This window comes from Beauveria bassiana (genome assembly GCF_000280675.1).
Source record: "Beauveria bassiana ARSEF 2860 unplaced genomic scaffold BBA_S00001, whole genome shotgun sequence".
Classification (NCBI taxonomy): domain Eukaryota; kingdom Fungi; phylum Ascomycota; class Sordariomycetes; order Hypocreales; family Cordycipitaceae; genus Beauveria; species Beauveria bassiana.
The window spans coordinates 1,564,713-1,586,796 of record NW_007930836.1 but is presented as its reverse complement, the minus strand read 5'-3'; the positions used below and the strand labels follow the sequence as shown (position 1 = coordinate 1,586,796).

Below are 22,084 nucleotides of genomic sequence, written 5' to 3'. Positions count from 1 at the left end.
ACGTTCTCGATGAGAATGACAGGCACATCACGTGACACATGACACATAGCATCGTCATATTTTACTAGGGAAAAACAGAACAAAATATGACAACCATGAAATCACGCGATGATACTAACGCTGATGAGATGTGCGAAGAAGTTGGCATGCACAGAATACGTCGGGCCTGAAATCTAGCTGGAGTCTACCCCTACGGGCCGAGTCGTGGGAGCGGCGCTTTTCCCCCACGAGGCCAAGTTGCCAAGCCAGCCATGAGGCGGAAAGCTGGGTCCTCCACAGAGAAAGCCTGCCAAAAGAAAACCAGAGAAAAAAGGAAAAGAAAGAGGAAAAAAAAAAGACTTCAAAAGAGAGAACAGTTATATCCGGAAATGAAATGAGGTTGAGGGGTGCAGTGAGAAACATGACATGGAGTATGATGCGCAGGGACTTTTGATCGTTATAGTCCGTCCCTGTTTTTTTTTTTATTTTTTTTTTAACTTTATGTCCAAATGGTCGAATTCTCAATTACAAGTTTTTTTTTCAACAATTTTTTCTTTCAAGAGAATCTCGGGTGCCGCTGCTTCGTTGGGGTTTGGCCAATCTCGCTCGCAGCAAAGAGCGCCCGCTCAAGTTGGGGGCGCAATCGACGGGGCCCTTCTGACCAAGCGGGCGTGAGGGGGGTTTTATTGCCGACGAGGATACGTTTCAGCGCCTGGAAATAACAAGTCACGCTGGTGTCGGGGCGACTTTATCTTTGATTCCCATCTCTGTGAAAAGATAAAGAGCCCGTGGTTCGGGAAGCCAGAAAAGTTGCATTGTGAGACGCGTTCAAGACCCTGGTTATGGTCATGTCCCGTCTTGTGTGCGGCATATATGTATTCATTCAACAGGCTCTATGGCTCTCTCGCCGGAATATCTACAGAACCAAACCCAAAAACTAAAATAAAAGACGGCCCACCGAGCCCCCAAGGTCTCAGAACGTGCTACAACGCCGGCCGCGATCAACGGCGCCTCCCACCCCCAAAGGCGAGGAGGCCAAGATGGCCGGCTCTTGGCGCTGCGTGGCTGACGGGCAGCCGAAAAAACTTCCTCAGGATGGCGCAGGGGGGATGCTTATCAGAGCTGGGCGAGCCAATATTGGCCTGCACGGCGGTTTGGTACCAAACGACGTCTACGCGCCAAAGTGCTCTTGTTCTCCTTTCACGTCTATTACATTTCATCTTGTGGCTTGCCCAGGCGCTCGTAATGCAATCTTCCCGTCAAACCTAGAAATTCCCTATTTGTTTCTAGCTTTGCGCCGTGCGTCTCTCTGCGTGGCGTTTCCTATTTCCTCGTGGACAGAGCAACCTCCATCATCGGGCGGCTGAGCCCATCTTCCTAGGCCTGGCGAGCTATTGAAATTAGGCGCATCTAGAACTGCCACGCAGATTCCAGTAAACCGTAGTCTGCTACTGAATCTAAACAGGCTAGTCATGGAGCTAGACCCGAGCTATTCGCTGTGGTCAGAGAGCTACTCAAATGAACTTGTTCGGCATGATGCGACATGCAGCAGCAGGCATATGCCTTACATGGCCCTAGGGATTCCTTATTTTACGGCATAACCATTTACCGACCGACCGGATGCAGCCAGATTGATTTAGCCTCGGCGGCATGACTCGATGGCGCATTGTGGGAGATTGAGAGGAAGCTTGGAAGCGGCCGAGGAAGCTGCCGCCCATGTGTCGGTAGTAATCATGGCGTTGCGGAAACACCGATAACAAAGCAGCACAGGAGAAGAGGGGAACTGAAAAAGAAACGCGCGCAGGCTGTTGGTCATGAATCGACTGACAAGCATTCGGTCAAGGATGGAGGAAGACCGAAAAGTTGCAAGACGACAGTGGAGCCACCCTTTTCTGACAAGAGGAGCCGTGGAATGGCATGGGACCTAACCTAGCAGTGGAAAGTGAATAAGGGAAAGGGAGAATAGGGAGTTGAATGAGGGCAGATGAGAGCCATTAGTGTAACGGTTTGGGGGGTGGAGGACGATTCGTTCATGGACGTATTGCAGTAGTGTTTCGTGGCGTCGGCAAAAAAAAGCCGAGTCAGCAAGGGAAAGAGCCGATGTATGTGATAATATCGCGCTTGTGCAAAGGTATCATGGCACAGAGACAAACAGGCGCTGTGCGCATGGGGGACAGGTTTGCCATGGTCGGTGCAAGGCTAAGGCATCGTGGTGCGGGTGACGATGGATAGGGGACGGAAGACGGAGGACTTCGGGACGGCGGAGGAGGACCTAATGCAGGCGAGCGGACGGCGGGGTCAAATGGTCGAGAGTACTGGTAAGAGTCGGGTGTAGGTACGGACTAGGCGAAGCTATAAAGGCCCGATGATCTTTGAGTGAGACGAGACAGGTCTGTCGTGGTATGTTTGCGATGACAAAAGTTCGTCGTGGTTCGTCATTGTGTGACCAAGTTACTGTTACATTAGGTACTCAGACTGACGGGCAAGTTGAAATTTGCCGACGGAGTACGGATTTTAAATAGCTAATAATCATGCTGTCTGCACTCTGCAGAGACTGTTTAAAGGTACCTACCTACCTACAGGACGCCACAGTGGAGAGACTGCTGAGCCACGAACACTCACTTACTTACTCCCTGCGGTGCAATAGGTAAAACGGTGGCACTATAACCATTCGTTGGCAAACCTGTTTGATGGGTTGTACAGAGTCGAAAGAGACATACGAAAAACAAGAAAAGGCCCGAATAGCTTTCAAGTCGTCATTCTTATTTGCCATATTCTTGTATGCCTCAGCAGACGCACCATGGTCTCTTTAGATCTTGGTGCTCGAGTGGTGGTGGGTGCCAGACGTGTGTGGGCGGGTGGATGGTGCACCTACGCGTACCGGATACTTACGAGTAAGTCGCCGCACGTTGCGATTAGCAAGGTATCTTTTTGACAGGACCCCGTCTCGTCTTCGCACCCACTGCGCCGCAAAACGGGCGCGATAAGGACAGGGCTGCCTGGGAACCTGGTACTTTGGCCTGGGTGCAGAGAGCTCCGCAGTGGCTTCTCCAGGAAGTTGTACCTTGTACTTGCCCATCTTTTTTTTTGCGGGTGATATTACTTTATTACTACGCTTCTTCGCCCGCTTCTCGTGCCTCTTTTGCTCTCATTCTCCTTCTGCCCACGCCTCGACGCCTCGACGCCAAAGCCGGGGCCCTCTTTCTTGCGCCTTCCTCTCGCCCGCTATTATTAACCTCTTCTTGCACCCTCCATTTCCAACGTCGGCCTCATCCTCCCTCGACAACGCCTCCTCTCGCCTTTGTGCACATCCCCTCGCTGCGCTCCCCTTCCCTCGACTCTAGCTCCTCTCCGACTCATCCGCCCAACGGCTCATCCTTATCTCCTTGTCCCTCCCCGGCAAACGCACGACCCGCCCCTACTTCTGCGACCTCTGCTCGCGACCAGCCGCGCTGCTTCTACCCACACTTCTCGGCTTGCACAGCACGCCAGACAAAAAAAAGCGCCACGCACTTGCTACTGGCGCACGTCGATATACCATCACTAATAATTTTCTGTCGTCCCGACCTGTGCCTGGATTGTCTCGATTCGTACCGTTGCCGCCATCACCCTATCACAGCGCCGCTGATGCGCTCTCTATAATGTCCCCCGCCCAATGATTGGCATGTCACAGCCACCATGTCTCTCGTAGGACTCTACAATGGAGTGCTACTCTTCAGCAACCCCTCCTGGAACGGCGCCGGCACCGTCCCGGCGTCGCTGATACGCAACATTACCGATGTCGCCCGGGATCTTGGCTACGAGCAGCACATAAAGCAGAACCTCACTACTCTATCCACAAACGGCGCCCAAACTCTCAACGGCGTCATACAAGGTCTGCTTTACGTTCCCGACATCTCCACCGTCGCCTCGTGCAACGCACAACAATACGACTTCATCCCCCACAACGTCACCCGCAGGTCCCAGCTCCCTCCCGCAAACTACAACCTCATCGCCCTCGCCCCCTGGTTCAGCATAGATTGCGTCCAGGCTTACCTCGCCGCGGCCCGTTTGGACCCCATACGTGGCTTCATCTTTTACAAGCCAAACAATTCGACATATAAGCCGCAAGATTCGGACTCTGCAGTATGGAATCTCGACGATGGCGGCGCTTGGAAAGAATCCAGATTCCCCATCTTTGCCATTCCCGGCATCGAGGGCCAGAAGATGATGACTCAACTGAGTCTCTATTCCGGAACCGCCGATACCGTCCCTCATGGCGCCGAAATCATGCAGCGATACGGCACAAACGAAAGAGACTATGTTAGAATCTGGGCCCAACTAACCATGAGAGGGCCCGCGAGCCTGCCCTCGCTATGGGTTTACTTTCTCATCGTTATTGGTGCCCTCCTCTTCATTGTTGCCTCGGTATCACTCACCATGCATTTCATCCAGCGACGGCGCCGCACCTCTTTGCGCAAACGTGTCGAGTCTGGTGAAGTCGACCTAGAGGCTATGGGTATCAAGCGCCTAACCGTCCCTGCTTCTCATGTCAAGGACTTTTCATTATTTACTTACACCAGCCAGCCCGAACTTGCCTACGACCTGTCCACGCCAATTTCCGATGTGCCATCCACCATGCCATCCAACAAGGGCAGAAAGAAACGAAGAGGCGACCGTCAGAGCAACTCATCCGCCACTGTCATCTCGGACAGCGTGCAGACAATGCGCAGCCAGCGTTCTGCCGTGACTGGAAAAGCCGATACAACCGCCACCAATTTCCAGCCTCGCTGTCACATTTGCCTTGTCGAGTTTGAAGATCGCCTGAGCATCATTCGCGAGCTGCCTTGCCACCACATTTTTCACCCGACCTGTATCGACGAGTTCCTACTCCGCAACAGCTCCTTGTGTCCCATGTGTAAGCAATGTATGCTGCCGCGGGGATATAGCCCCAAGATTACCAACGGCATGGTCCGCCGTGAGCGTGCACTGCGGAAGCTTCGAGAACGAGTCGAGTTTGATGACTCCTCGATTGAATCTGGCGATGCCAAGTTCAAGGGCTGGGGCAGACCAGGTTGGGGCAAGCGCTTCTTCCATTCCATATCCTCCTCGGAAGACAGCCAGGATCTCCAACTAGAGAAGCGGCAGACTTCGTCACCCGAACGTCCCGGCGGAGACGATTCTCCAAGAAGGAGCGGAAATGGGAGTGACGATAACGCTGGCGGTGAAACTCCCGAAGCTGTCCCAACAGCAGCAGCAGCAACAACGCAAGCACCGGCAGTTGCGGCGCCGCAGTCTACGACGGAGACTTTTGTCCCGCCCTCGGCTGTGTCCGCCCCGCCCCCGAAGAAGGCCCGCGCACGAAAGTCCAAAGCCCGACCCCTGCATGTGCTGCCCACGCAGCCCGAAGGCTCAGAACTTCGCACAGGGTTCGCCGGCTTTGTTGGTCGTAGCAGTCCATCCTCGTTTGCGCGTGAGCGCATGCGGCAGATTGCCAATCAGAATGCGCCATTTGACGACCCCGATCAATCGCGTCCCAAATGGCGCCGCGCGGTCACCAAGGTCTTTCCGGGGTTATAATTGCATCACACATTGGGCTCGGCGTTTTGCGTAGCATTAACACGCGGATGTAGCAGGCAGCTGCATGGGAGGAAAAAGCATTGCGATGGCGTTTAGGCAGGTGTACACCCTGCCTCTTTTCTTTTCTTCTTCTATTCATGACGTTATGAAGGGATGCCCGGTGCGAGAAGCACCATCCACAGCGGATCGCCTTTTTATTTCATCTTTCATTTTCTGTTGGAACCCCTGCATGGCCTGGAAGATGCAGGCTGTTCTTCTATATTATATAATGGGGCAATTTCGAGGTACGTCTTTTTCGTTTACAAAAACGTTTTTATTTGAACCGGGAGCCTTGTCTGGGAAAAAATGTGCCGGATGGAATGGTCTATAGGATACAATGGGATATATTCAACCTACTACACTACTTTGTCTCTGTCATCAAACTGCTCTGTTGAAGTGCGAAATTCATCTAGTGACGATTTTGGTGGACGACAATCAACTTATTTGATAACGAGTCTTGTGTGTTTGAATATTTGTACTTTGCATTGGTGAATTAGGCAAGCTCTTTTTTTCCCCGGCCCTCTTTGTTCAAGTCTTTGTCCAGACGCAAGGCAAGTAAAAAAAGGAGAAGCAGCGAATCATGATCTCGACGAAAAAGCAGCCGTTTAATGTGTGTTTCAACGCCTCTACCATCAAACACCGACTCTTGAGAAGAGGAAAAAAAAAGAAAGGGAAATACCTAGGTCATGTCGTTCATTATCACGTTGCACACCCCGAGCTCTCAAGAAAAGAAACAAAAAAGACTGTAGGAGACGCGTCCAGGAACCAACAAACAGAGACAATCACGCACGCTGAGAATCGCCAATCAACCTATCCTGATCGTCGCGCAGACCACTCCTGGCCAGCGCCTCGCGCACGCGATCGTCCTCGGCTGCGCGGATCCGTCTTCGCGCGGCCTCGAGGCGCTCGACGCCGCGATCAATCGTCTCAATGTGGATTGTGAGGGGGAGGCTCGCGACGGCGGGACTGGCGGCGTCGCGAAGGACGCCAGGCTCGGCGACGCGATCGCGCAGGTCGCCAAGGCCGGCCTGGATGGCCTCGAGTTCGAGAACGAGGGCGCTGACCTGGACGACGGCGGAGTCGCGCTGCGCGTCCACCTTTTTTAATAGCGCGAGCTGCCGTGTCAGGTGGCTGAGGCGGCGGGCGTTGCCACCGACGAGCGTCCACACGTTCCAGAGGATCTCGTCGCGGTGCGAGGAGAGCGTGGCGGCGGAGCGCGACGAGACGTCGTAGATGAGGGAGAGGTGATCCTCGGCTTTGGTGAGGAGACGCAGGACGGCCTGGGCCTCGAGGATGAGGGCAGCGATGCGCTCCGAGACAAGCGTTGTGTGCTCAATATACTTGTCGCGGAGGATGCGCTCGCTAAAGACCTGCTCGGCGGGCTGAAACGGAGTGAACAGCCAGCCGGACCAGGTGATGAGGGATAGCGAGGTGGAGGAGGAGGCGCCGTTATTGTCGGAGAGGGGCGCAAGCGAGTCAATGTAGCGCGCGGTCCAGCGGTTGATGGTGATGACGGCGTCGACGGCCGAGCCGACATGCGTGTTGAAGCGCTGCAGGTCGGCGGCGCTCTGCCGCGCCGTATCGACAAAACCGTCAAGCTCAAAAAGAAGCTCGTCGCGCGCCTGGATGTCGCTGTGCTTGACGAGCGTGCGCAGGTCGCGCAGGCTCGCTTCAGAGCGCTTCATCTCCAGCGGCAGTGACGCTCCGTCGACGCTCTTCTCTAAAACATCCTCAAATTTGGCCTGCACACCCATCAAGTCGTCAAACTCGACGGGGTTCGCCAGCATGTCTGGTGCGTCGCGACCGGTGGTATCGGCGCAAAACGGCAAGTTCAGGAGCGAGGCACCAGGTAGGCGGCAGACAGGCGACAGGGAAACGTATATGGACCGTTGTAGCATGTTTTGCGTCATGATGATGGCGCCGCAGAAGAGATAGACGGCGAGAAGGAACGCGAGGGGTCGCTTGGCGTATTGAAAGGCGAGACCAATGACGGCGACTGCCCACCGCGCTATGCCGCTCGTAATCGATGGGGTAGAAGGCTCATCGCTGTTTCGGTCTCGGTGATGCGTCCCGTACTCGTCATGGTCCGCTCTTTGTCGCGTGCTCCGGCGCTTCACGGGACTTGACTGTGATGTGTATCCCCGTCGTCGCACTGCAGTCGATTCGCTGTCGCGGGGGCTGCTACTCATCATGGCCTGGCGAAGCGTTCGGGAGCTCTGGCCGGAGCTCTTGCGACTACTGTTGAAGTCGACTGACGGCATCCTAAATTCTGGATCCGGCGTGCGGTGAGTGTGCGCCGAGAGCGAGTTATGGCTGGTGCTGCTGACCACAGACGGCGGTATGCTGGGACGAAACGGCTCGCGCAGAATGACGTTGTCGTCGGCCTGGTGCTTGGCAAAGTCGCGGATGCTATCCTGCGAGCCAAAGCTGGAATTCGGCTGGCTCTGCGAGCTCGGCTGCTGCTGCTGCTGCGAGGGAAAGCCCGATGAAGGCTGCTCACTGGACAGCGGGGAGAGAATGTCGCCGTCGTATTCGGGGTTCGTTCCGGGCAAGAGAGTCGTTTCGATACTGTCGTTTTCACCGTCAACCATGCGCCACGAGTCCTCGACGGGAATTTGTCGTCTGCGCGAGGACATGGCGTCGCGCCAAAGAAGAAGTTTTGCAAGTCAAAAGTCTGGCGAAACAAATGAGCGAGAAAAGTGCGACTGATGAAGCGAGACCAAAAGGGCGAGGCAAAACCAAGGACTGGAGCAAGGGTGGCGAGGCAACTTCAGTTTATGCTTCCCTTTTTTCTTCAGAGTTGCCAGGTTCACAAGAAAGGACGGAAAACAAAAATAAAGGGTCGCGTACAGTGACCACCCTGCTTATGACGCGAAGTCACGCGCCCGCTTCTTGTAGGTGTTTGGCGCCGCTCACGGGCGGCAGGCTTTCGAGATACAGAGCTCGGCGCGTAGTTGGTATCAACGGCGGACTGTGGTTTAAATGCTCGAGTCGAGCCCAGGCAGAAGGAGGAACTCGTAAAATGGATGAGTCACAGTATGGGACGGCGAATAGGGATTAATTGACGTTAGAGATATGAGAAGAAGGCGGCGCCGATAGAGCAGAAAGGCAAGGCAGCAGAGAGGAGGGCGCGGTCGCGATTGTTGATGGCTGAGTGGCAACTTATTGGAGCGGTGACATCCTGGTGCCTGCGCAGGTGGGGGGGGGGGGGGGGGCGGCACGCTAATCGAGGCCGGTTTGCAGTTGGCGGGGCAGGCCCAACCGGTATCGACGTCCGTTGGTGCCATGCGGCGAGGTCGTATTACCCGTCTTGAGCGAAAGGCCATGAATAACTAGAAGATAGGACAATTTTGATTGCGATCAAGGTTCAACAGATTGCATCACCAGGTCATGGGTGGGAGGCTGACCAAAACGCCGCAAAGGGCACATGACCAAGTTCTACCTCCGACCGCCAGCTGGCAGCCCCGAGTGACGGCCCGGCGGCGCATGGTCCATTGGTGGGGTGCAAACGGCGCCGACTCGACAGCCTCGTTTGCTTATCGTTCGCATCATAATATGCTAGTTTAAATCGGCTGCTGCTACATATAGATACACGAAGGGAGAGAATGAAACAAGCATCTCTCGAGTTTCCCTCAATTCCCAATAAATTTGCTCTCGCGAAAAGCCTCGACTAACTCATCGAAACCGCCTTGGTAAGCCCCTCGCGCTGATGTCGGACGTCGCTCACTGATCGAAAGTGAACAGACGCCTGTCCTGGAGGAGACATTTTCAACTCAAGACGACCGACTCGGTGGTTGTTGCAAATGAATTTCTCATATACACAGCTGCATACATCCGGCGCGATCGATCGAATGTCGTACCATGCCCCTTCCTCTAGCTCAATGACGGCAGCGCACATGTCTGCTACGACGATCGGTCGCCAGATACCATCTCTTCTAGGCCACTGTCGCAGTAGTGCAACTGATTCCCGTCGAATCAACCGATCGCGGCACGTACGTCCCACGCCAAATAGCAGCTCGGCGACAGAAACAGAATACGAAAACCCCTGGCCGTCAATGCCCTGCCTTGCCTCGGTCTCCTTTTCGAGATCGATGAGCTGCCGCGAAAGATGATTGATTCGGATGAATGACTCTGTAAAGTGGTCAAAAGATTCCTCGCCGAGGGTGCGGTCCAGGTGCAAGCATACATACACAGCCACTTCCATAAGTTGAAGCTGTATTGCCCCATGCTTGTTCGAACCACCCTCGGGCTGCGTATCCAAGAGTGCCTTGAATTTTGATCTCCAAACCGCAAATCGGCTCTTGTACTCTTGGATTGTGTCATCATACCCTACCACCCTGGCAATGTCCCCAGGCAGAGTGACCATGGGAAAGGCCTGAAATATGGCCGTCAACATGGGTTGGATGTCGGTAAACGCATCGCTCACGGACTGGTACGCTTTTGCTGGCTCAGCTGGTGGTTTCCCTTGCAGATACCAGTTTGGTTTCGGCACATTTCTTGTGCGACCGAAGATTTGGGACTCGTAGAGGGAGATGAGAGAAATCAAGGCCCTGGGCGATAGTACGTGATCCAGGCGTCCTTGCTGCTGATGCTCCCAGAACTGCCATTGATAGAAAAGTAGTATGCTAGTGCGAGCGTGTTCAGCGGCCTGTGCCACATCTCCTTGCAAGCAGCACAGGCCCGTGTAGAGCATGCTCACGAGCATAAACGTCTCCTGGTCGGCGTAACTCGGGGATGCTTGCTGCGCAATCATGACCATGTGCCTGATCGAAGCGTTATGTTGCAGCAGCGCAAAGGCATACAGGGACTTCTTGTCGGCTTCGGAAGCTGTAGGCTTCTTTGCTCGATGATCGAGGGCGGCGAAAGAGAGGCACGCATGCCAGACAGCAGGATAGACACGCGCAGCACGCAGCACATCACCGGTCCAGAATGCTTGGTTGAAGCTGCCGCCAACTTGATGGACTGTGCGTAGGCGGAAAAGATCAAAGACGTGTGCTTCCTGGCGGCCGACTCTGATGCCCTGCGGAGCTAGGAGTGAAATGGGATGGATGTTCAAAGGCTTGTGCTGCGCGGGCACTGCTTGAATGGGGCTCTCGGCAAGGCGAAAGACCGTGGGAGGGTACTCGCAGTCTCGTCCAGTAGAGGTGCCTACAGAAACATATTTTAGAGAGCCATAAATGAGAAGGACTCGGCCAAGTAAATGGCATCCAAGGTGGACGCACACTTTTTACATGCTGGCTTGACTTCATCACACTTTATCCGTCTACGTCTCCAACATCATTTCAGATTAGTCTCTATGTATTGTCAAATGGTCAAGCGGATGCATATCTCACCGGCACGTCATGCAGCCAGTTTTGACCTTGTTGGCGAATCTCTTCTGTCTCTTGGGCCGGACGACGGCCGTCGTGGAAGGCTCGTCAGGGGAGGCGCTGAAAGTCAGCACATGCTGCTGGCCCGCTGCACCATGCAGAGGCCCCTGGTTCTCTGGAGAACTGGAGCTTTCGGGAGCACATCTTGGAACCATTTGCGACGCCAGCGTGGCAAGATAGGGACCAGCAGTGCCTCACGGATGAGGTACCGTTTGTTGGTGCAAGACTGGATTGTGGCCGCTGGTCAATTGGTTTAGATGATGCGATGGCAGTGGGTCGCTAATGAAGGTACCAGGTTTGGGACGGGAGGAGCTGTGTGGAACCATGCATCGCCAAAAACTGCTCTCGATCGATAACTAAGGTATTTTTGCATTGTGCACTGAAGATGTTGGCATGTTATATAAGCACCTCATCGGATACGACAGAGAGGGCTTGTAGCATCGATGCAACTGATTGCCCCCGCCAGAGCCCGCAGTCCGAGTCGCCTCTCACTGTCGGTAGCAGTCAGTTGGAGCGGTATGTCTGGAAAGCTAAGAGGCTGATTGTTAGCTTTCAAGCCGTAGCGTAATCGTCTCATGTATTTGTATGAGCTGGCGACATGAGTAGGTAGCCTGTGTGCAGCGCCGAATGTGTGACGGGCAGTACCGAGAGCTTTTAGCCTCGGCTCGCTGATGCCGCCCCAGCGAATGCGCTAAAAACGGCAGGCCGCGGGGCCGCCAGACTTCAACGAAGCTTCATGTGCGTCGACGCTCGCTACTTTATTTCCATCATCCTCTAATCTATGAGCCACGCATTGCTGCATTTAACGCATACCACATTTACCGAGAACCGACACACACGAAAGATCTAATGCCGCACCGATGAGCGAATCGAGCTTCGTGCAAGCCCAACAACGGGTCGCCGCCCGCCGCCAGGCCCGCGAAGTGCAGGCCGCGGCCCGCATCGCCGCCCAGCGCGAGGCATCCCGCACGAGCGCCCAGCTGCAGCGGCTGCCGTTTCCCTTTAGCGGCCTCGCGCCGGCCTGGGACGCCCTGTCCTCGCGCGAGGGCACGCGGCCGGCGTTTCGCGTGGCGCAGGTCGACGCGGAGCTCCTCGACGACGAGCTCGTGGGCCTGCTCAAGGCGCAGGTGACCGAGGCGCTCAAGTACTTTGCGGGCGGCCACCTGCAGGACGACTGGACCGACGAGATTGTGCTCGCGCTGCGCGCCGCGCTCTTCAAGCTGACCGTCTGGGACCACGACGCGACGTACGGCGCGGCGCTGCAGAACCTCCGGTACACCGACGCGCGGCGCGCGGGCCCCGTGCTGGTGCCGCCGTCGCGGGCGCAAAAGTCGCTCTACGGCCTCGTCAGCGTCGTGGGCAAGTACGCGTGGGGCAAGTGGGAGGCTTGGCTGGCCGAGCACGACGACGGGTACGACGAGCCGAGCCCGCGCGTGCGGCTGCTGTCGCGGTGGACGGCGCGCCTGACGACGGTGCACTCGGCGGCGGCGTGCGCGTCGTTTCTCGTGTTCCTGCTGCACGGCCGCTACCGCACGCTGCTGGACCGGGTGCTGCGCATGCGGCTGGCGCCGCCGACCAGCCAGGTCAGCCGCGAGGTGTCGTTTGAGTACCTGAACCGGCAGCTTGTGTGGCACGCCTTTACCGAGTTTCTGCTGTTTGTGCTGCCGCTCATTGGCATCAACCGCTGGCGCCGCTGGCTGAGCCGCACGTGGCGCAAGACTAAGGAGATTGTCAACACGAGTGCCGCGGAGGACGGCGGCGGTGGCGGCGGCGCCTCGGGCGAATATGGATTCTTGCCGGAGCGGACGTGTGCCATTTGCTACCAGGACCAGAATGATGCGACTACGGAAAATGAGATTATGGCGGCGGCGGCGTCGAGCGGCGTCGTCGGCTCGGCGCAGACGGACGTGACGAACCCTTACGAAACGATTCCCTGCGGCTGCGTCTACTGCTTCGTGTGCCTGGCGACGCGTCTCGAGCGAGAAGAGGGCGAAGGCATTACGTGCTTGCGGTGCGGCGAGCACGTCAAGGAGTGCCGGCCGTGGGACGGCGACGTCGTGGAGCCGGCTGGGTCGAGGCCGGGAGGGCACAAGACGGTGGCCTTTACAGACGACGTGACTGGTGGCATGGACGAGGAAGAAGTTGAGGAATAAAATTGGACGCCTATGGTGTCTGATGATGAGAATTACGGAACACGGCCAAAAAAAGGCCGTGAGCAATGTACTATACAATACGGGAGCTCAAGATGAGCTCTGGTTGCTTTATTGAAATCATGGCATGGCGGGGCGGGGAGGTTTTGGTTAGAATTCCAAAAGAGGTGTGTACATATTTATATATATATAATTTCTTGACTACTGTGCATTGATGTATAGCTCCTTTGTTTTGTCTGATGGTATACAAGAGTTTGTGACTGGCGTTTTCCAGTTAGTCGATGCGATTATGACGGGACAGAACGGGTATTAGAGCATGTCACTGCAATGCCTGCGGTGAAGCAAGCCTGCTACAGTAGTCCTCGGGAACTTCTAAGCAATGGACCAGACAATGGCAGTACTCTAACGCCACGCGGTGTACATTACTGGTTTAAATCACTTGTAGCGTCCTAATTCCGATATTATTATATATTGAGCATACCAAGGGCGTTCTATAGTAGAACGAAGTAAAAAGCTTAAAAATTAAGAGTATATCGCTACAAAAAAAAAAAAAAAAAGAAAAGACATAAACAGCTAAAAGAAAAAAGTACAGCCAAGCTTATTGATGGTGTCGCAGCCTGTGCAAGTGCCTATTAATGTGCTTGGTCGAATGTGTGGAATTCGATTGTGATTGGTAAATCTTGATTCCTTTGACCTTCCAGAATGCATCGGCGAAATGATCGGGGTGATTTGCCACATAGTCGGTACAATTTGTGTATCCCGTCGTATTTTGGCACTGTTGGCCCCAAAGGGCTGCGTCTCCCGCGGCAACACCGCAAAAGTCAATGTTGAGCACCAGTTTCTGGTCACGCAAGTGGGCGTCCATGTCGCAAGACGAGCCGCCGGCGTAGAAAAAGGGCTTTCCCCATAGCTGAGGATTCGGTTGCTGGAGCTTGACATCTACGGGGGTATCGCTTCGACTCCAGCTCCAGAGCCGGACGTAGTCGGCGGTCCACTCCATGGCGTCTTTTTTTTCGCTTACGATTAGTACTCTTCTAGTGATACGAGGGGGGGCAGCAGAGTTGGTCAAGGCAGGATTGTACTTACAGACACCGCCAGACTTGGAGCCCCATTGCCCGCGGTCCTCGGCTGTGCCGCACGCCTGGTTAAGGCTCTGCTTCGCGTCCTTGTAGGTAACATCGCAATTGGTAGTGATGACAGGATTTAGCATATTGTGCTGACTGATTGTGCAGTTTCCGACTTGGCTTGAATTGCCTGTGTGAAGTGTCATCATGTTGTATGGCGCCAGATTCCAATTTTCGTAAATGTCCATTTCACCCTTTACGGGCCACGGATCACCGAATGTCCAACTAAAAGAATAGACGACGGTAAGTTTCGAGCATTGACAACAACGCCACTATGGGCTACTGCGCTGACTTACAATGCCGGCCAAACTCCACAGCCGACTTTGGGCATGTGTGTAAACTCTGAGATGAACAGCCCATAGTTGTACAGCTGCTTGCTCTCGATTCGAACACTGTCGCGGCCTTTGCCTTTTGGATCCAATTTATCTCTGTGGTTGACGCCGAGAAACATTTCCGACCCTTGAGTCGCAATGAGTCCCAGCTTCACGGCATCTTCCCGACTGCGGTAGTTGATGTACCCCGATGTTGGGTCGACATCATTGTAGTTGCCAGTGCCATATTTGCTCTTGGAATATTGTCTTAGCTTGGAGTCCTGTCTATATTCGCGCGCGAGTCAAGACTGCCACTTACAACAAAAAAGTTGAACTTGTCAAAAAAGTTGGTGTGATCATAAGACTCAACAAGTGTATACTGGTTGACGGCGCCGGCGGAACCGAGTCCCGCAAGGGCAAACCAAAGAGTGATTGGACTCATTTTTGGCTACACTCTGGAGGCAGATAATGACTCGTAATATAGGTGAATAGCTTATGTCGAGGGCGAGCGAGGTTCTATTTATCACCATGAACCATAATTTTTCAGTTCTGCAATATGTGCCTAGAAAAATATGTTGGCCTGTCCAAGAGCTACGCCCTTCCTGTCGACGGCTCTTCTCGGTGCCTGTGCCAGTGAAAAAAAGATTAAAGGACCAAAGTGAAACAGGAGTGACGGGGTCGAATTATTGATAAGCGGCCAATTCTCGACTTTAGCTTCTAGATTCGGCAAGGTCGTGGGCGCTCTTTGAAATGTCCAGGGATAAGACCGTCATGCAGAAAAGTTCCGTGTAACCGAAAACCCCTTGATGCGAGTCAGTATCCGTGCCGATCCAATATTCCCCCAGCGCGTGTTGAGTACTTACCGCGATGCCAAGGCCTGATTGGTTATGTTGGTTTAGCAATTCATATAGTCTTGACAGCGTAGCGTGCACGACAAATAGTCAATCAGCGACGTCGATATCAGAACCTCTTCATCATTTGCAAACTCGTAATGTGCTTGTATTGTTTTCGCATGTTGTTGCAAAATAATTAGCTTTTTCGCGTGTTGTTGCAGAAATAGGTAATTAGGTAGGTAGTTAGCGCAGAAAGTATAGGTGGGGTCTGCACGAGATAAAAAAGTCAGAGCATCTTATTAGGTGGGTTTTACGGCTCTAAATATCGTGGGGGGGCGCACTAGGGAACCGCCACCCGTGCGTAAGGCGTAAAGAAGGCTTTTTTGCATGCTCAAGCTCGCATTCCAGTCAAACTATGCGTGCCACCATTTGGCTGTAAAACAACAGGCGCACGGTGTTCCATGCCCCCCCCCCCTGTGAGCACGTCAGATGAGACTGCCAGGAATAAGTTACGAGACACATAATACGGCCTGATGTTCAATGGTCTGATGAAAAGCATAAACGTCAAGTGCCGACAGCGCCGCGATCGGCACTGTGTGACTTCTAGAAGGCCATCGAGGCGTAATTAAAGTTCTGTTGGACAGAATCGACCAAGGTAGTGGCTCGTCGTTACTCAGGAGACCTCTGCATAAGACCTAAGGCACTAGTCTACAGCATCGCCAAACTACACACACCAATACTATATACCAGGTGTAGATGGAAGTGATGAATAATTTCTTCATTCTTGCAGCCATCTAGGTGCCATCGACTCTTGCAGCTCTAGCTTTTGTTGTTTGATCAGACGGCAAACGCTAAAGCTGCAAGGCATTATCGACCCTTGCCCTTGCGATGGTGATCAACCCAGCTGTTGCTTTGTGACGATGACAGCTGACTACGAGGTGTATCACTGCCAGACCCACATATCAATGCTGCAACAATATTCTTTATTGCTGTCAAAACATTTATATCAGCGTCTCTATGCAGATAGGGAAAACCAAATGCAACAGCACACTGCGATTTTCATGTATGCGCCGTTCGGCACGTGTGCATTGTTGTTGCTGACGGCGCCCCTGCCGACATGAGCGCACCAGTAACAAGCACCCAGAGCGTCTTCTGACACGACATACTAAGTTGCCGTCTTGTGAGTTTCATTTTACCAGTGTTGATGATGATGAAAGATTACCATAAATTTTATTCAGTAGTGGTATTCAGACATGTATTGCATTAAATCAAATTGATTCATATCCAACCATCTTGTGTGACATTCTTGTAGCTCTAGAGTGCACATACAAATGCTTTACGTAGTAGCGTGATCGGCACTGAGTGTTTCTGATGTGTCGAGTCTTTTCTTACATTTCTCTGCTGACGTGCGCAGTACCTCAATTGACAATCACTTAAGTTTAGTGCGCTACGGCCAAGACTATTCGACAACGAAATAGACAACGAAATAGAAGTCCTGCCTACATCATCATATTCGTCAAATGCCATTGTAATATGACTAGGCATCTATATAACCGATGGCAAGGAACATTAATCCGTGAGTTATATCACTTTGGGCTCAGCGTAGCCCCATGTGCCGCGCTAGCCGGTCTGTAACATCCCGCTTTACCATAAATTATGCCGCTAATAATTCTGAAAACACTTTTTGTGGTAGTTGATAGAATGAGAGTAGACGATGCTACAAGTAACTCTCAGGCCTGGTACTACCTCTTTCAATAGGTTTAGAAATCTGCTTTCTTTCAATCGCTGGTTACAAAGGAGGATTCTTCTCCGAGGTGTCAAAGTAGTCGTAGGTGGGAAAGTTGTGGCTCGCACTTGGGGAGGTACAAATAAGAAGAAAATAAAGGGCCTCTAGAAGCGTCAAACTAATTATACGTTTTAGATGTAATTTATTAACCATAGGTAAGAAGATCTACTCGCCTACAGCTTGTTGCTTGCCTGCCCTTTTGGCCATTCTAGGATAGGCACTCGCTAATTTGCCTGCCATCTCCACAAGCCGCCCTTTTCGAAGGCCCCCTGGAATGCTCGCCTTGCTGTTTGCTTCTCCATCCTCTCTCTCTCTTCCTGGAAGCGGGAAAAAAAAAAAAAGCCACACTCTGTCGCGCGGGCTGCACAGACGACCGATCCCGAAAAGCCCACTCGCGTCATGTCTGCGTAAACAAAATCGAAAACTCGATACAAACGGTCGCCAGACTTTGACCTGCGTCGCCCTCGTCGTGGCCGCACCCGCGGAGCTCCCCCAATCGCACTGGGCTGCCTGGCCAGTACAGCCCTCCCAGCGCAAGGGAGCTCGACAGCACGCTCGCCGAAGCAGCTTCATCTGCTGTACACGCGCGTTTTCGTTCTCTGTCCCCCCCGCAAAACACCGACGGCCGGCCCCTCGACAACATGGCCAGCTTCTTCCAGTTCACGCAGGGCAGCGAGTCCCGCGTCCAGCCTGCCGACTCGTCGCCGCTCCTCGGCCGCTTCCGCGCCGTGCCACCCCGACCAGAGTTTGGCCTTCGCCGTAACAGCCAGCTCGGCCTGCTCTCGGACAGCCTCGCGGCGGGACGCGGCAGCGTGCACGTGGGCTACGGAGCCCTCATTGCCGCCCACCTTGGTGACAGCGACAGTGAGGACGAGTGCATTCGCCGCGACGGCCGCCTCGAGCTCCGAGAGAATACCACCGTCTGGGATCGTCTCTGGCAAAAGGGCGTCATTGATCTCTGGGTCGAGCCCAGGCAGTCGGCCGTCAAAAAGGTCGTCGACAGGTGGTGGAGTCGATACGGGCTGTTGGTCTTGATGCCGGCCATCTTGGTATGTTGCTGGCTGTAGTGTGTGTATTGTGCGCCTTCTAACCTCGACATGCCCAGGCCATCGTATGGTGTGCCATACCTTTTCCTCAATACCCCCTGCCAAGAGATGATGATGGCGGCCTGCAAGATCCGACAAAGCCTCGCAAGCGTCCTGGCTATGGCTCTGCCAACGTCGAGGTCAATTTTTGGTTCTTTCTTTTCATCTACTATGGCTTCTACAATGCTACCGCGTTGGTTTGGATCACGAAAGTGTTTAACCTCTACAGCCTCAACTGGTAAGCTGAGCCGGGCGTTGGCGCTGTAGTGGCACAAAATTACTTACATGCTCTAGGTGGCCAAGAATACTAGGGTTCCCCGTTACCGTGTCATTGATTGCCGTTATATCTCTGGCAGTACCGGTACCCATCTACCTGAGATCAGAAACACGCTTCTTGTTAAATCACAACACTTCGTGGATCTCGTGGACCTTTTGCGTCATGGCCATGCCCGTGGCCATTGCGTTTCTGATTCTCATGACCAATGAGCGGCACATTGGCCTGCGACACTCGTTGTCCGAGACGCAGCGCATCTTCACCACATCTTGGTGGACAGGGGAACCTGATACGCTGCCACGGCCCGATCGACGTCGGCGTAACGTGCCGGGCGACTTGTGGGAGCACGACGTGCTGCACTCGTATGGGCCAATGCGCCCACAAGGCGTAGTCATGAGGCGTAGGTGGCTTCCGGCAAGCTTTATACGATTCCTGTGGCTTTGTGTGGCCTTGTTTGTTGGACTGATGGCGTATGTGCTCGGAGAGGCATACGCTGAGCTCTATTTGCAGACGCTGCCGCACAACAGTTTGGAGACAGTAGTGTATGTCTATGGCTGGATTATTACTGTGCATCTACTGGACGCACTTACTGGCTGGGCTCTGGGAATCAGAGAGGGCGAGCGAGTGGGAAGCTACCCGCTGAGCTGGGTGTTTAAGCTGTGGGTGCCCTTCCAGGCGCAACTTGAATGGCTTTGCTAATAAGGATTTGCAGATATTTTATGCTGACCTATCAGACGTACGTGCGTGCGCTGTACGCTCGACTACGCACACCACAACAGTTCATCGTACTGCAGATTCTGTCGTCGACAAGCTTGGTGATTCTGACGCCGCTGATGATGACGCAGACGTTTCATAAAGCCATGTGCGTGCTGGGTCTTAACGGGCAAACGTACGGGTCGTATCAGAAGCTACAGACGCGCAACGTCTTTATTCGCTTCCTGGCGGAGAATGCATCGATGGCGACGTTCTTGGGGAGCGTGCTGGTACTGCACTATGGCGCCAACAAGGATGTTTACCCGTACTTTGCGTTTGATCGCGACTCGGAGCCGTACAATTTGAATTTGACGGTGTATTTTTCGGCCATTACCTGGCTTTGCGAGCTGGTGGCGAGCGTGGCGGTCCGGGGATTGATCCGGTACTGCTTCAAGGTAGACGTTGGGCTGGAGGGCAAGCTGGACTTGGCGGTGTGGCCGGAGCTGCTGCCAACGTGCGTGGCGGTGATGCTGCACGTCTTGCAAAATATGATGTTTTCAATCATCCGATTGCAATTTCATTGATTGCGGCAAGAAAGGGTGAAGGAAGCGGAAAGGGAGCGGAAAGAGGAGAGTTGCAGTGTTTGTTTACGTTTGAGTTGACTTGCGGCACAAGAATTGGCACAAGAGATGGATGCCATCTTGTTGTTTTTCTCATCTTTTTGCTCTTGTTGGCCTGCTTGGATCCGAAATCGATACCCCCCATTTCGCTCGCGTGCATTTTTCTCATCATCCATTATAGATTACATACCCGAGCCCTGATCAAGAAACAAGGGTTGCCATTATTGGTTTTGATCATTAAGTTATCGAATAGAGGTAATACAATAATCCTTTTTGCTTCAACGTTGCTGGATAATGGAGGTGTTGAAGTAGGATCTGAGAGAAGCGGTTGGTCTCGATTCCGACTCGTTTCTCTACAAGATTGAAGAGTTGCCTTTGCAAAATCCGCATGTCGAAATGTGTTATTCTCAGGAATGAACTGTGTCTCGCGATGCACCAAGCTAGGATCGTGGCTGAAACATTGCGGAAAGACTGCGAGGCTTTTGCAAAACACATGGGACTCACGTGTTGACTCGTAATTCGAATGGACAAACGGCGAATGAATCATTGGGAGAGAGAAACGGCAAATGCACATCCATCCGAATCTTTGGGTTCTAGTATAATAATGGTCAATTGACATATCTTGCTCGATGGCCTACTTTCACTCACCTAGTCTCAGCTTCCATCGACTCGTGAGACGTGCAACTTGGCATGTAGATTTGGCGTATATGCACATTGCCGCCGTTCAATCTCGGTACCAAAGTGACTACAATCACTGCCAAGACCTTTATGTCGATCACTTCCTCTTCGGCCAGATTTGTGCAAAAGCACAAATCTGGCCGAAGAGGAAGTGATCGACGAGGCATTCTCTGTGGCCTGCAGTAGCCCTGTCTTTGTCTGGTTGTGCAGTGACGGGACAAGTACAATCTCACCGATCCCAGTACTACCACGCTTGCGGGAGGAAAACAATAAGCAACGAGCGTAGGAACCGGGATAAACCAAAATTAGAAAGGGTGTCTTGCGTCATGATTATGTGACACATCAACTTGCAACAATAGCGTGAGGCTGTAAAGCACAGCAGCAGTGTCGAGGACATGGGGGGGAACACGGCAATCGTCATCAGAAAGGCTGTCTAACCATTATGTATTTCTGCGTTTTCTTTCAGTCAAAAGGCGCTATAGCTGTCACAATATTACTTCATCGAGCTCATTAGATTTTGACAGAAAAAAATACATCCGCCTTAAAGGTGTTGCTGTGAGAATGGCAAGAGACAACAAGATCCCCAGAGAACTACTGGAGCGGCCCCGGACGGACTGATTGTGATGAAAAATTTCTTTCTCATGGACAAAGAGGTACGTAAAAGAAATACAATGTACTTGACGAAATTTACAGAGTTGCTTGCTGCACCTTTGCTTTTTTACTGTAATGCACATTGCAGCCCTGCCACGAATCCCTGCGACTTGCCCTCTCCCACCACGTCGGCAGTGTTTATATTTAAAGAGCAGTTCGTCCTCGACGACAGAGAGGGAAAAATTACTCGGTCACTTTGCTACCACATTACACGTTTCGTCTCACTTGGTACTCAGCAGTGTCTATTCGTTTGGAATTTGTTTGCGATTTGTGTTGCCATGCCCGATTCCAAAGCTTTCAACAGCTGCCGTCCCGAGTATGTCCCCGCCAGCTTACGTGCTCAAAGCCATTTTGAAACTGAACGGAGTAGACTCGGGGATCTCGAAAGGAGCAGTCTACATGCCTCGACAGAAACGCTTTTGCATGGCCATCCAAAGTGAGTATATTCTCGGGTATCAATGGTTGAAGCCTTATGCCAGAGCCGAGACATGCTGTCAAGGGCTCTTCAAAGCTAATGTGATTCGCTTGTAGAAACAACTGTACAGATAATGACCGGGCTTATGAGAAGAAGAGGCTGGGGCTTGCTCGTGCCGAAGAAGAATACGGCCTTGGTGCTCCAGCCCATGGTGTGATACAGAGGCTGCTGCGGCAGTGACGGGGACAATGCACTACAGCAGCAGTTCAAGACTAATTTCATAGTATTGACAAATTGAATTTTTGTCTGCTTTTAGAGTCGAATATACCGGATACAGATAATTTTCTGATTGACTTGTGTGAGCCATCAGTCGTGAATGCCATGATGACAAGTGTTCTAGCTCAGTGCAAAGTACACGCGAGCCACATGAATTCTTTGCTAGTAAAATGTAGAAAAGGGACAGAAAAAAAAGAAAAAAAATAAAAAAGCAGACGCCTCTTCTTACCAAGTTTTGATTT

At 52.9% G+C, this 22,084-nt stretch overlaps 6 protein-coding genes across 6 annotated transcripts; 3 read left to right on the top strand and 3 right to left on the bottom strand.

Moving 5' to 3' along the window:
• Positions 1–3,657: 3,657 nt before the first annotated feature.
• Positions 3,658–5,538, top strand: BBA_00519 (RING finger domain protein, putative; the record flags this gene model as incomplete). The annotated part of the gene is made up of 1 exon (XM_008595616.1): positions 3,658–5,538. One exon carries the CDS (start codon positions 3,658–3,660, stop codon positions 5,536–5,538), a length of 1,881 nt encoding a protein of 626 aa, XP_008593838.1.
• Positions 5,539–6,359: 821 nt separating this feature from the next.
• BBA_00518 (uncharacterized protein) lies at positions 6,360–8,213 on the bottom strand (the record flags this gene model as incomplete). The annotated part of the gene is made up of 1 exon (XM_008595615.1): positions 6,360–8,213. The coding sequence occupies one exon, from the start codon at positions 8,211–8,213 to the stop codon at positions 6,360–6,362; it is 1,854 nt and encodes a 617-aa protein (XP_008593837.1).
• A 1,034-nt stretch (positions 8,214–9,247) lies between these two features.
• BBA_00517 (C6 zinc finger domain protein) lies at positions 9,248–11,101 on the bottom strand (the record flags this gene model as incomplete). Its single annotated transcript, XM_008595614.1, has 3 exons — positions 9,248–10,725; positions 10,800–10,846; positions 10,911–11,101. The coding sequence occupies 3 exons, from the start codon at positions 11,099–11,101 to the stop codon at positions 9,248–9,250; spliced, it is 1,716 nt and encodes a 571-aa protein (XP_008593836.1).
• A 705-nt stretch (positions 11,102–11,806) lies between these two features.
• Positions 11,807–13,099, top strand: BBA_00516 (Pex2/Pex12 amino terminal region; the record flags this gene model as incomplete). Its single annotated transcript, XM_008595613.1, has 1 exon — positions 11,807–13,099. The coding sequence occupies one exon, from the start codon at positions 11,807–11,809 to the stop codon at positions 13,097–13,099; it is 1,293 nt and encodes a 430-aa protein (XP_008593835.1).
• Positions 13,100–13,498: 399 nt separating this feature from the next.
• On the bottom strand, positions 13,499–14,973 carry BBA_00515 (Concanavalin A-like lectin/glucanase; the record flags this gene model as incomplete). Its single annotated transcript, XM_008595612.1, has 6 exons — positions 13,499–13,521; positions 13,578–13,587; positions 13,791–14,101; positions 14,183–14,445; positions 14,517–14,785; positions 14,851–14,973. The coding sequence occupies 6 exons, from the start codon at positions 14,971–14,973 to the stop codon at positions 13,499–13,501; spliced, it is 999 nt and encodes a 332-aa protein (XP_008593834.1).
• Positions 14,974–17,791: 2,818 nt separating this feature from the next.
• On the top strand, positions 17,792–19,786 carry BBA_00514 (uncharacterized protein; the record flags this gene model as incomplete). The annotated part of the gene is made up of 4 exons (XM_008595611.1): positions 17,792–18,199; positions 18,256–18,473; positions 18,530–19,168; positions 19,222–19,786. 4 exons carry the CDS (start codon positions 17,792–17,794, stop codon positions 19,784–19,786), a joined length of 1,830 nt encoding a protein of 609 aa, XP_008593833.1.
• Positions 19,787–22,084: the final 2,298 nt, after the last annotated feature.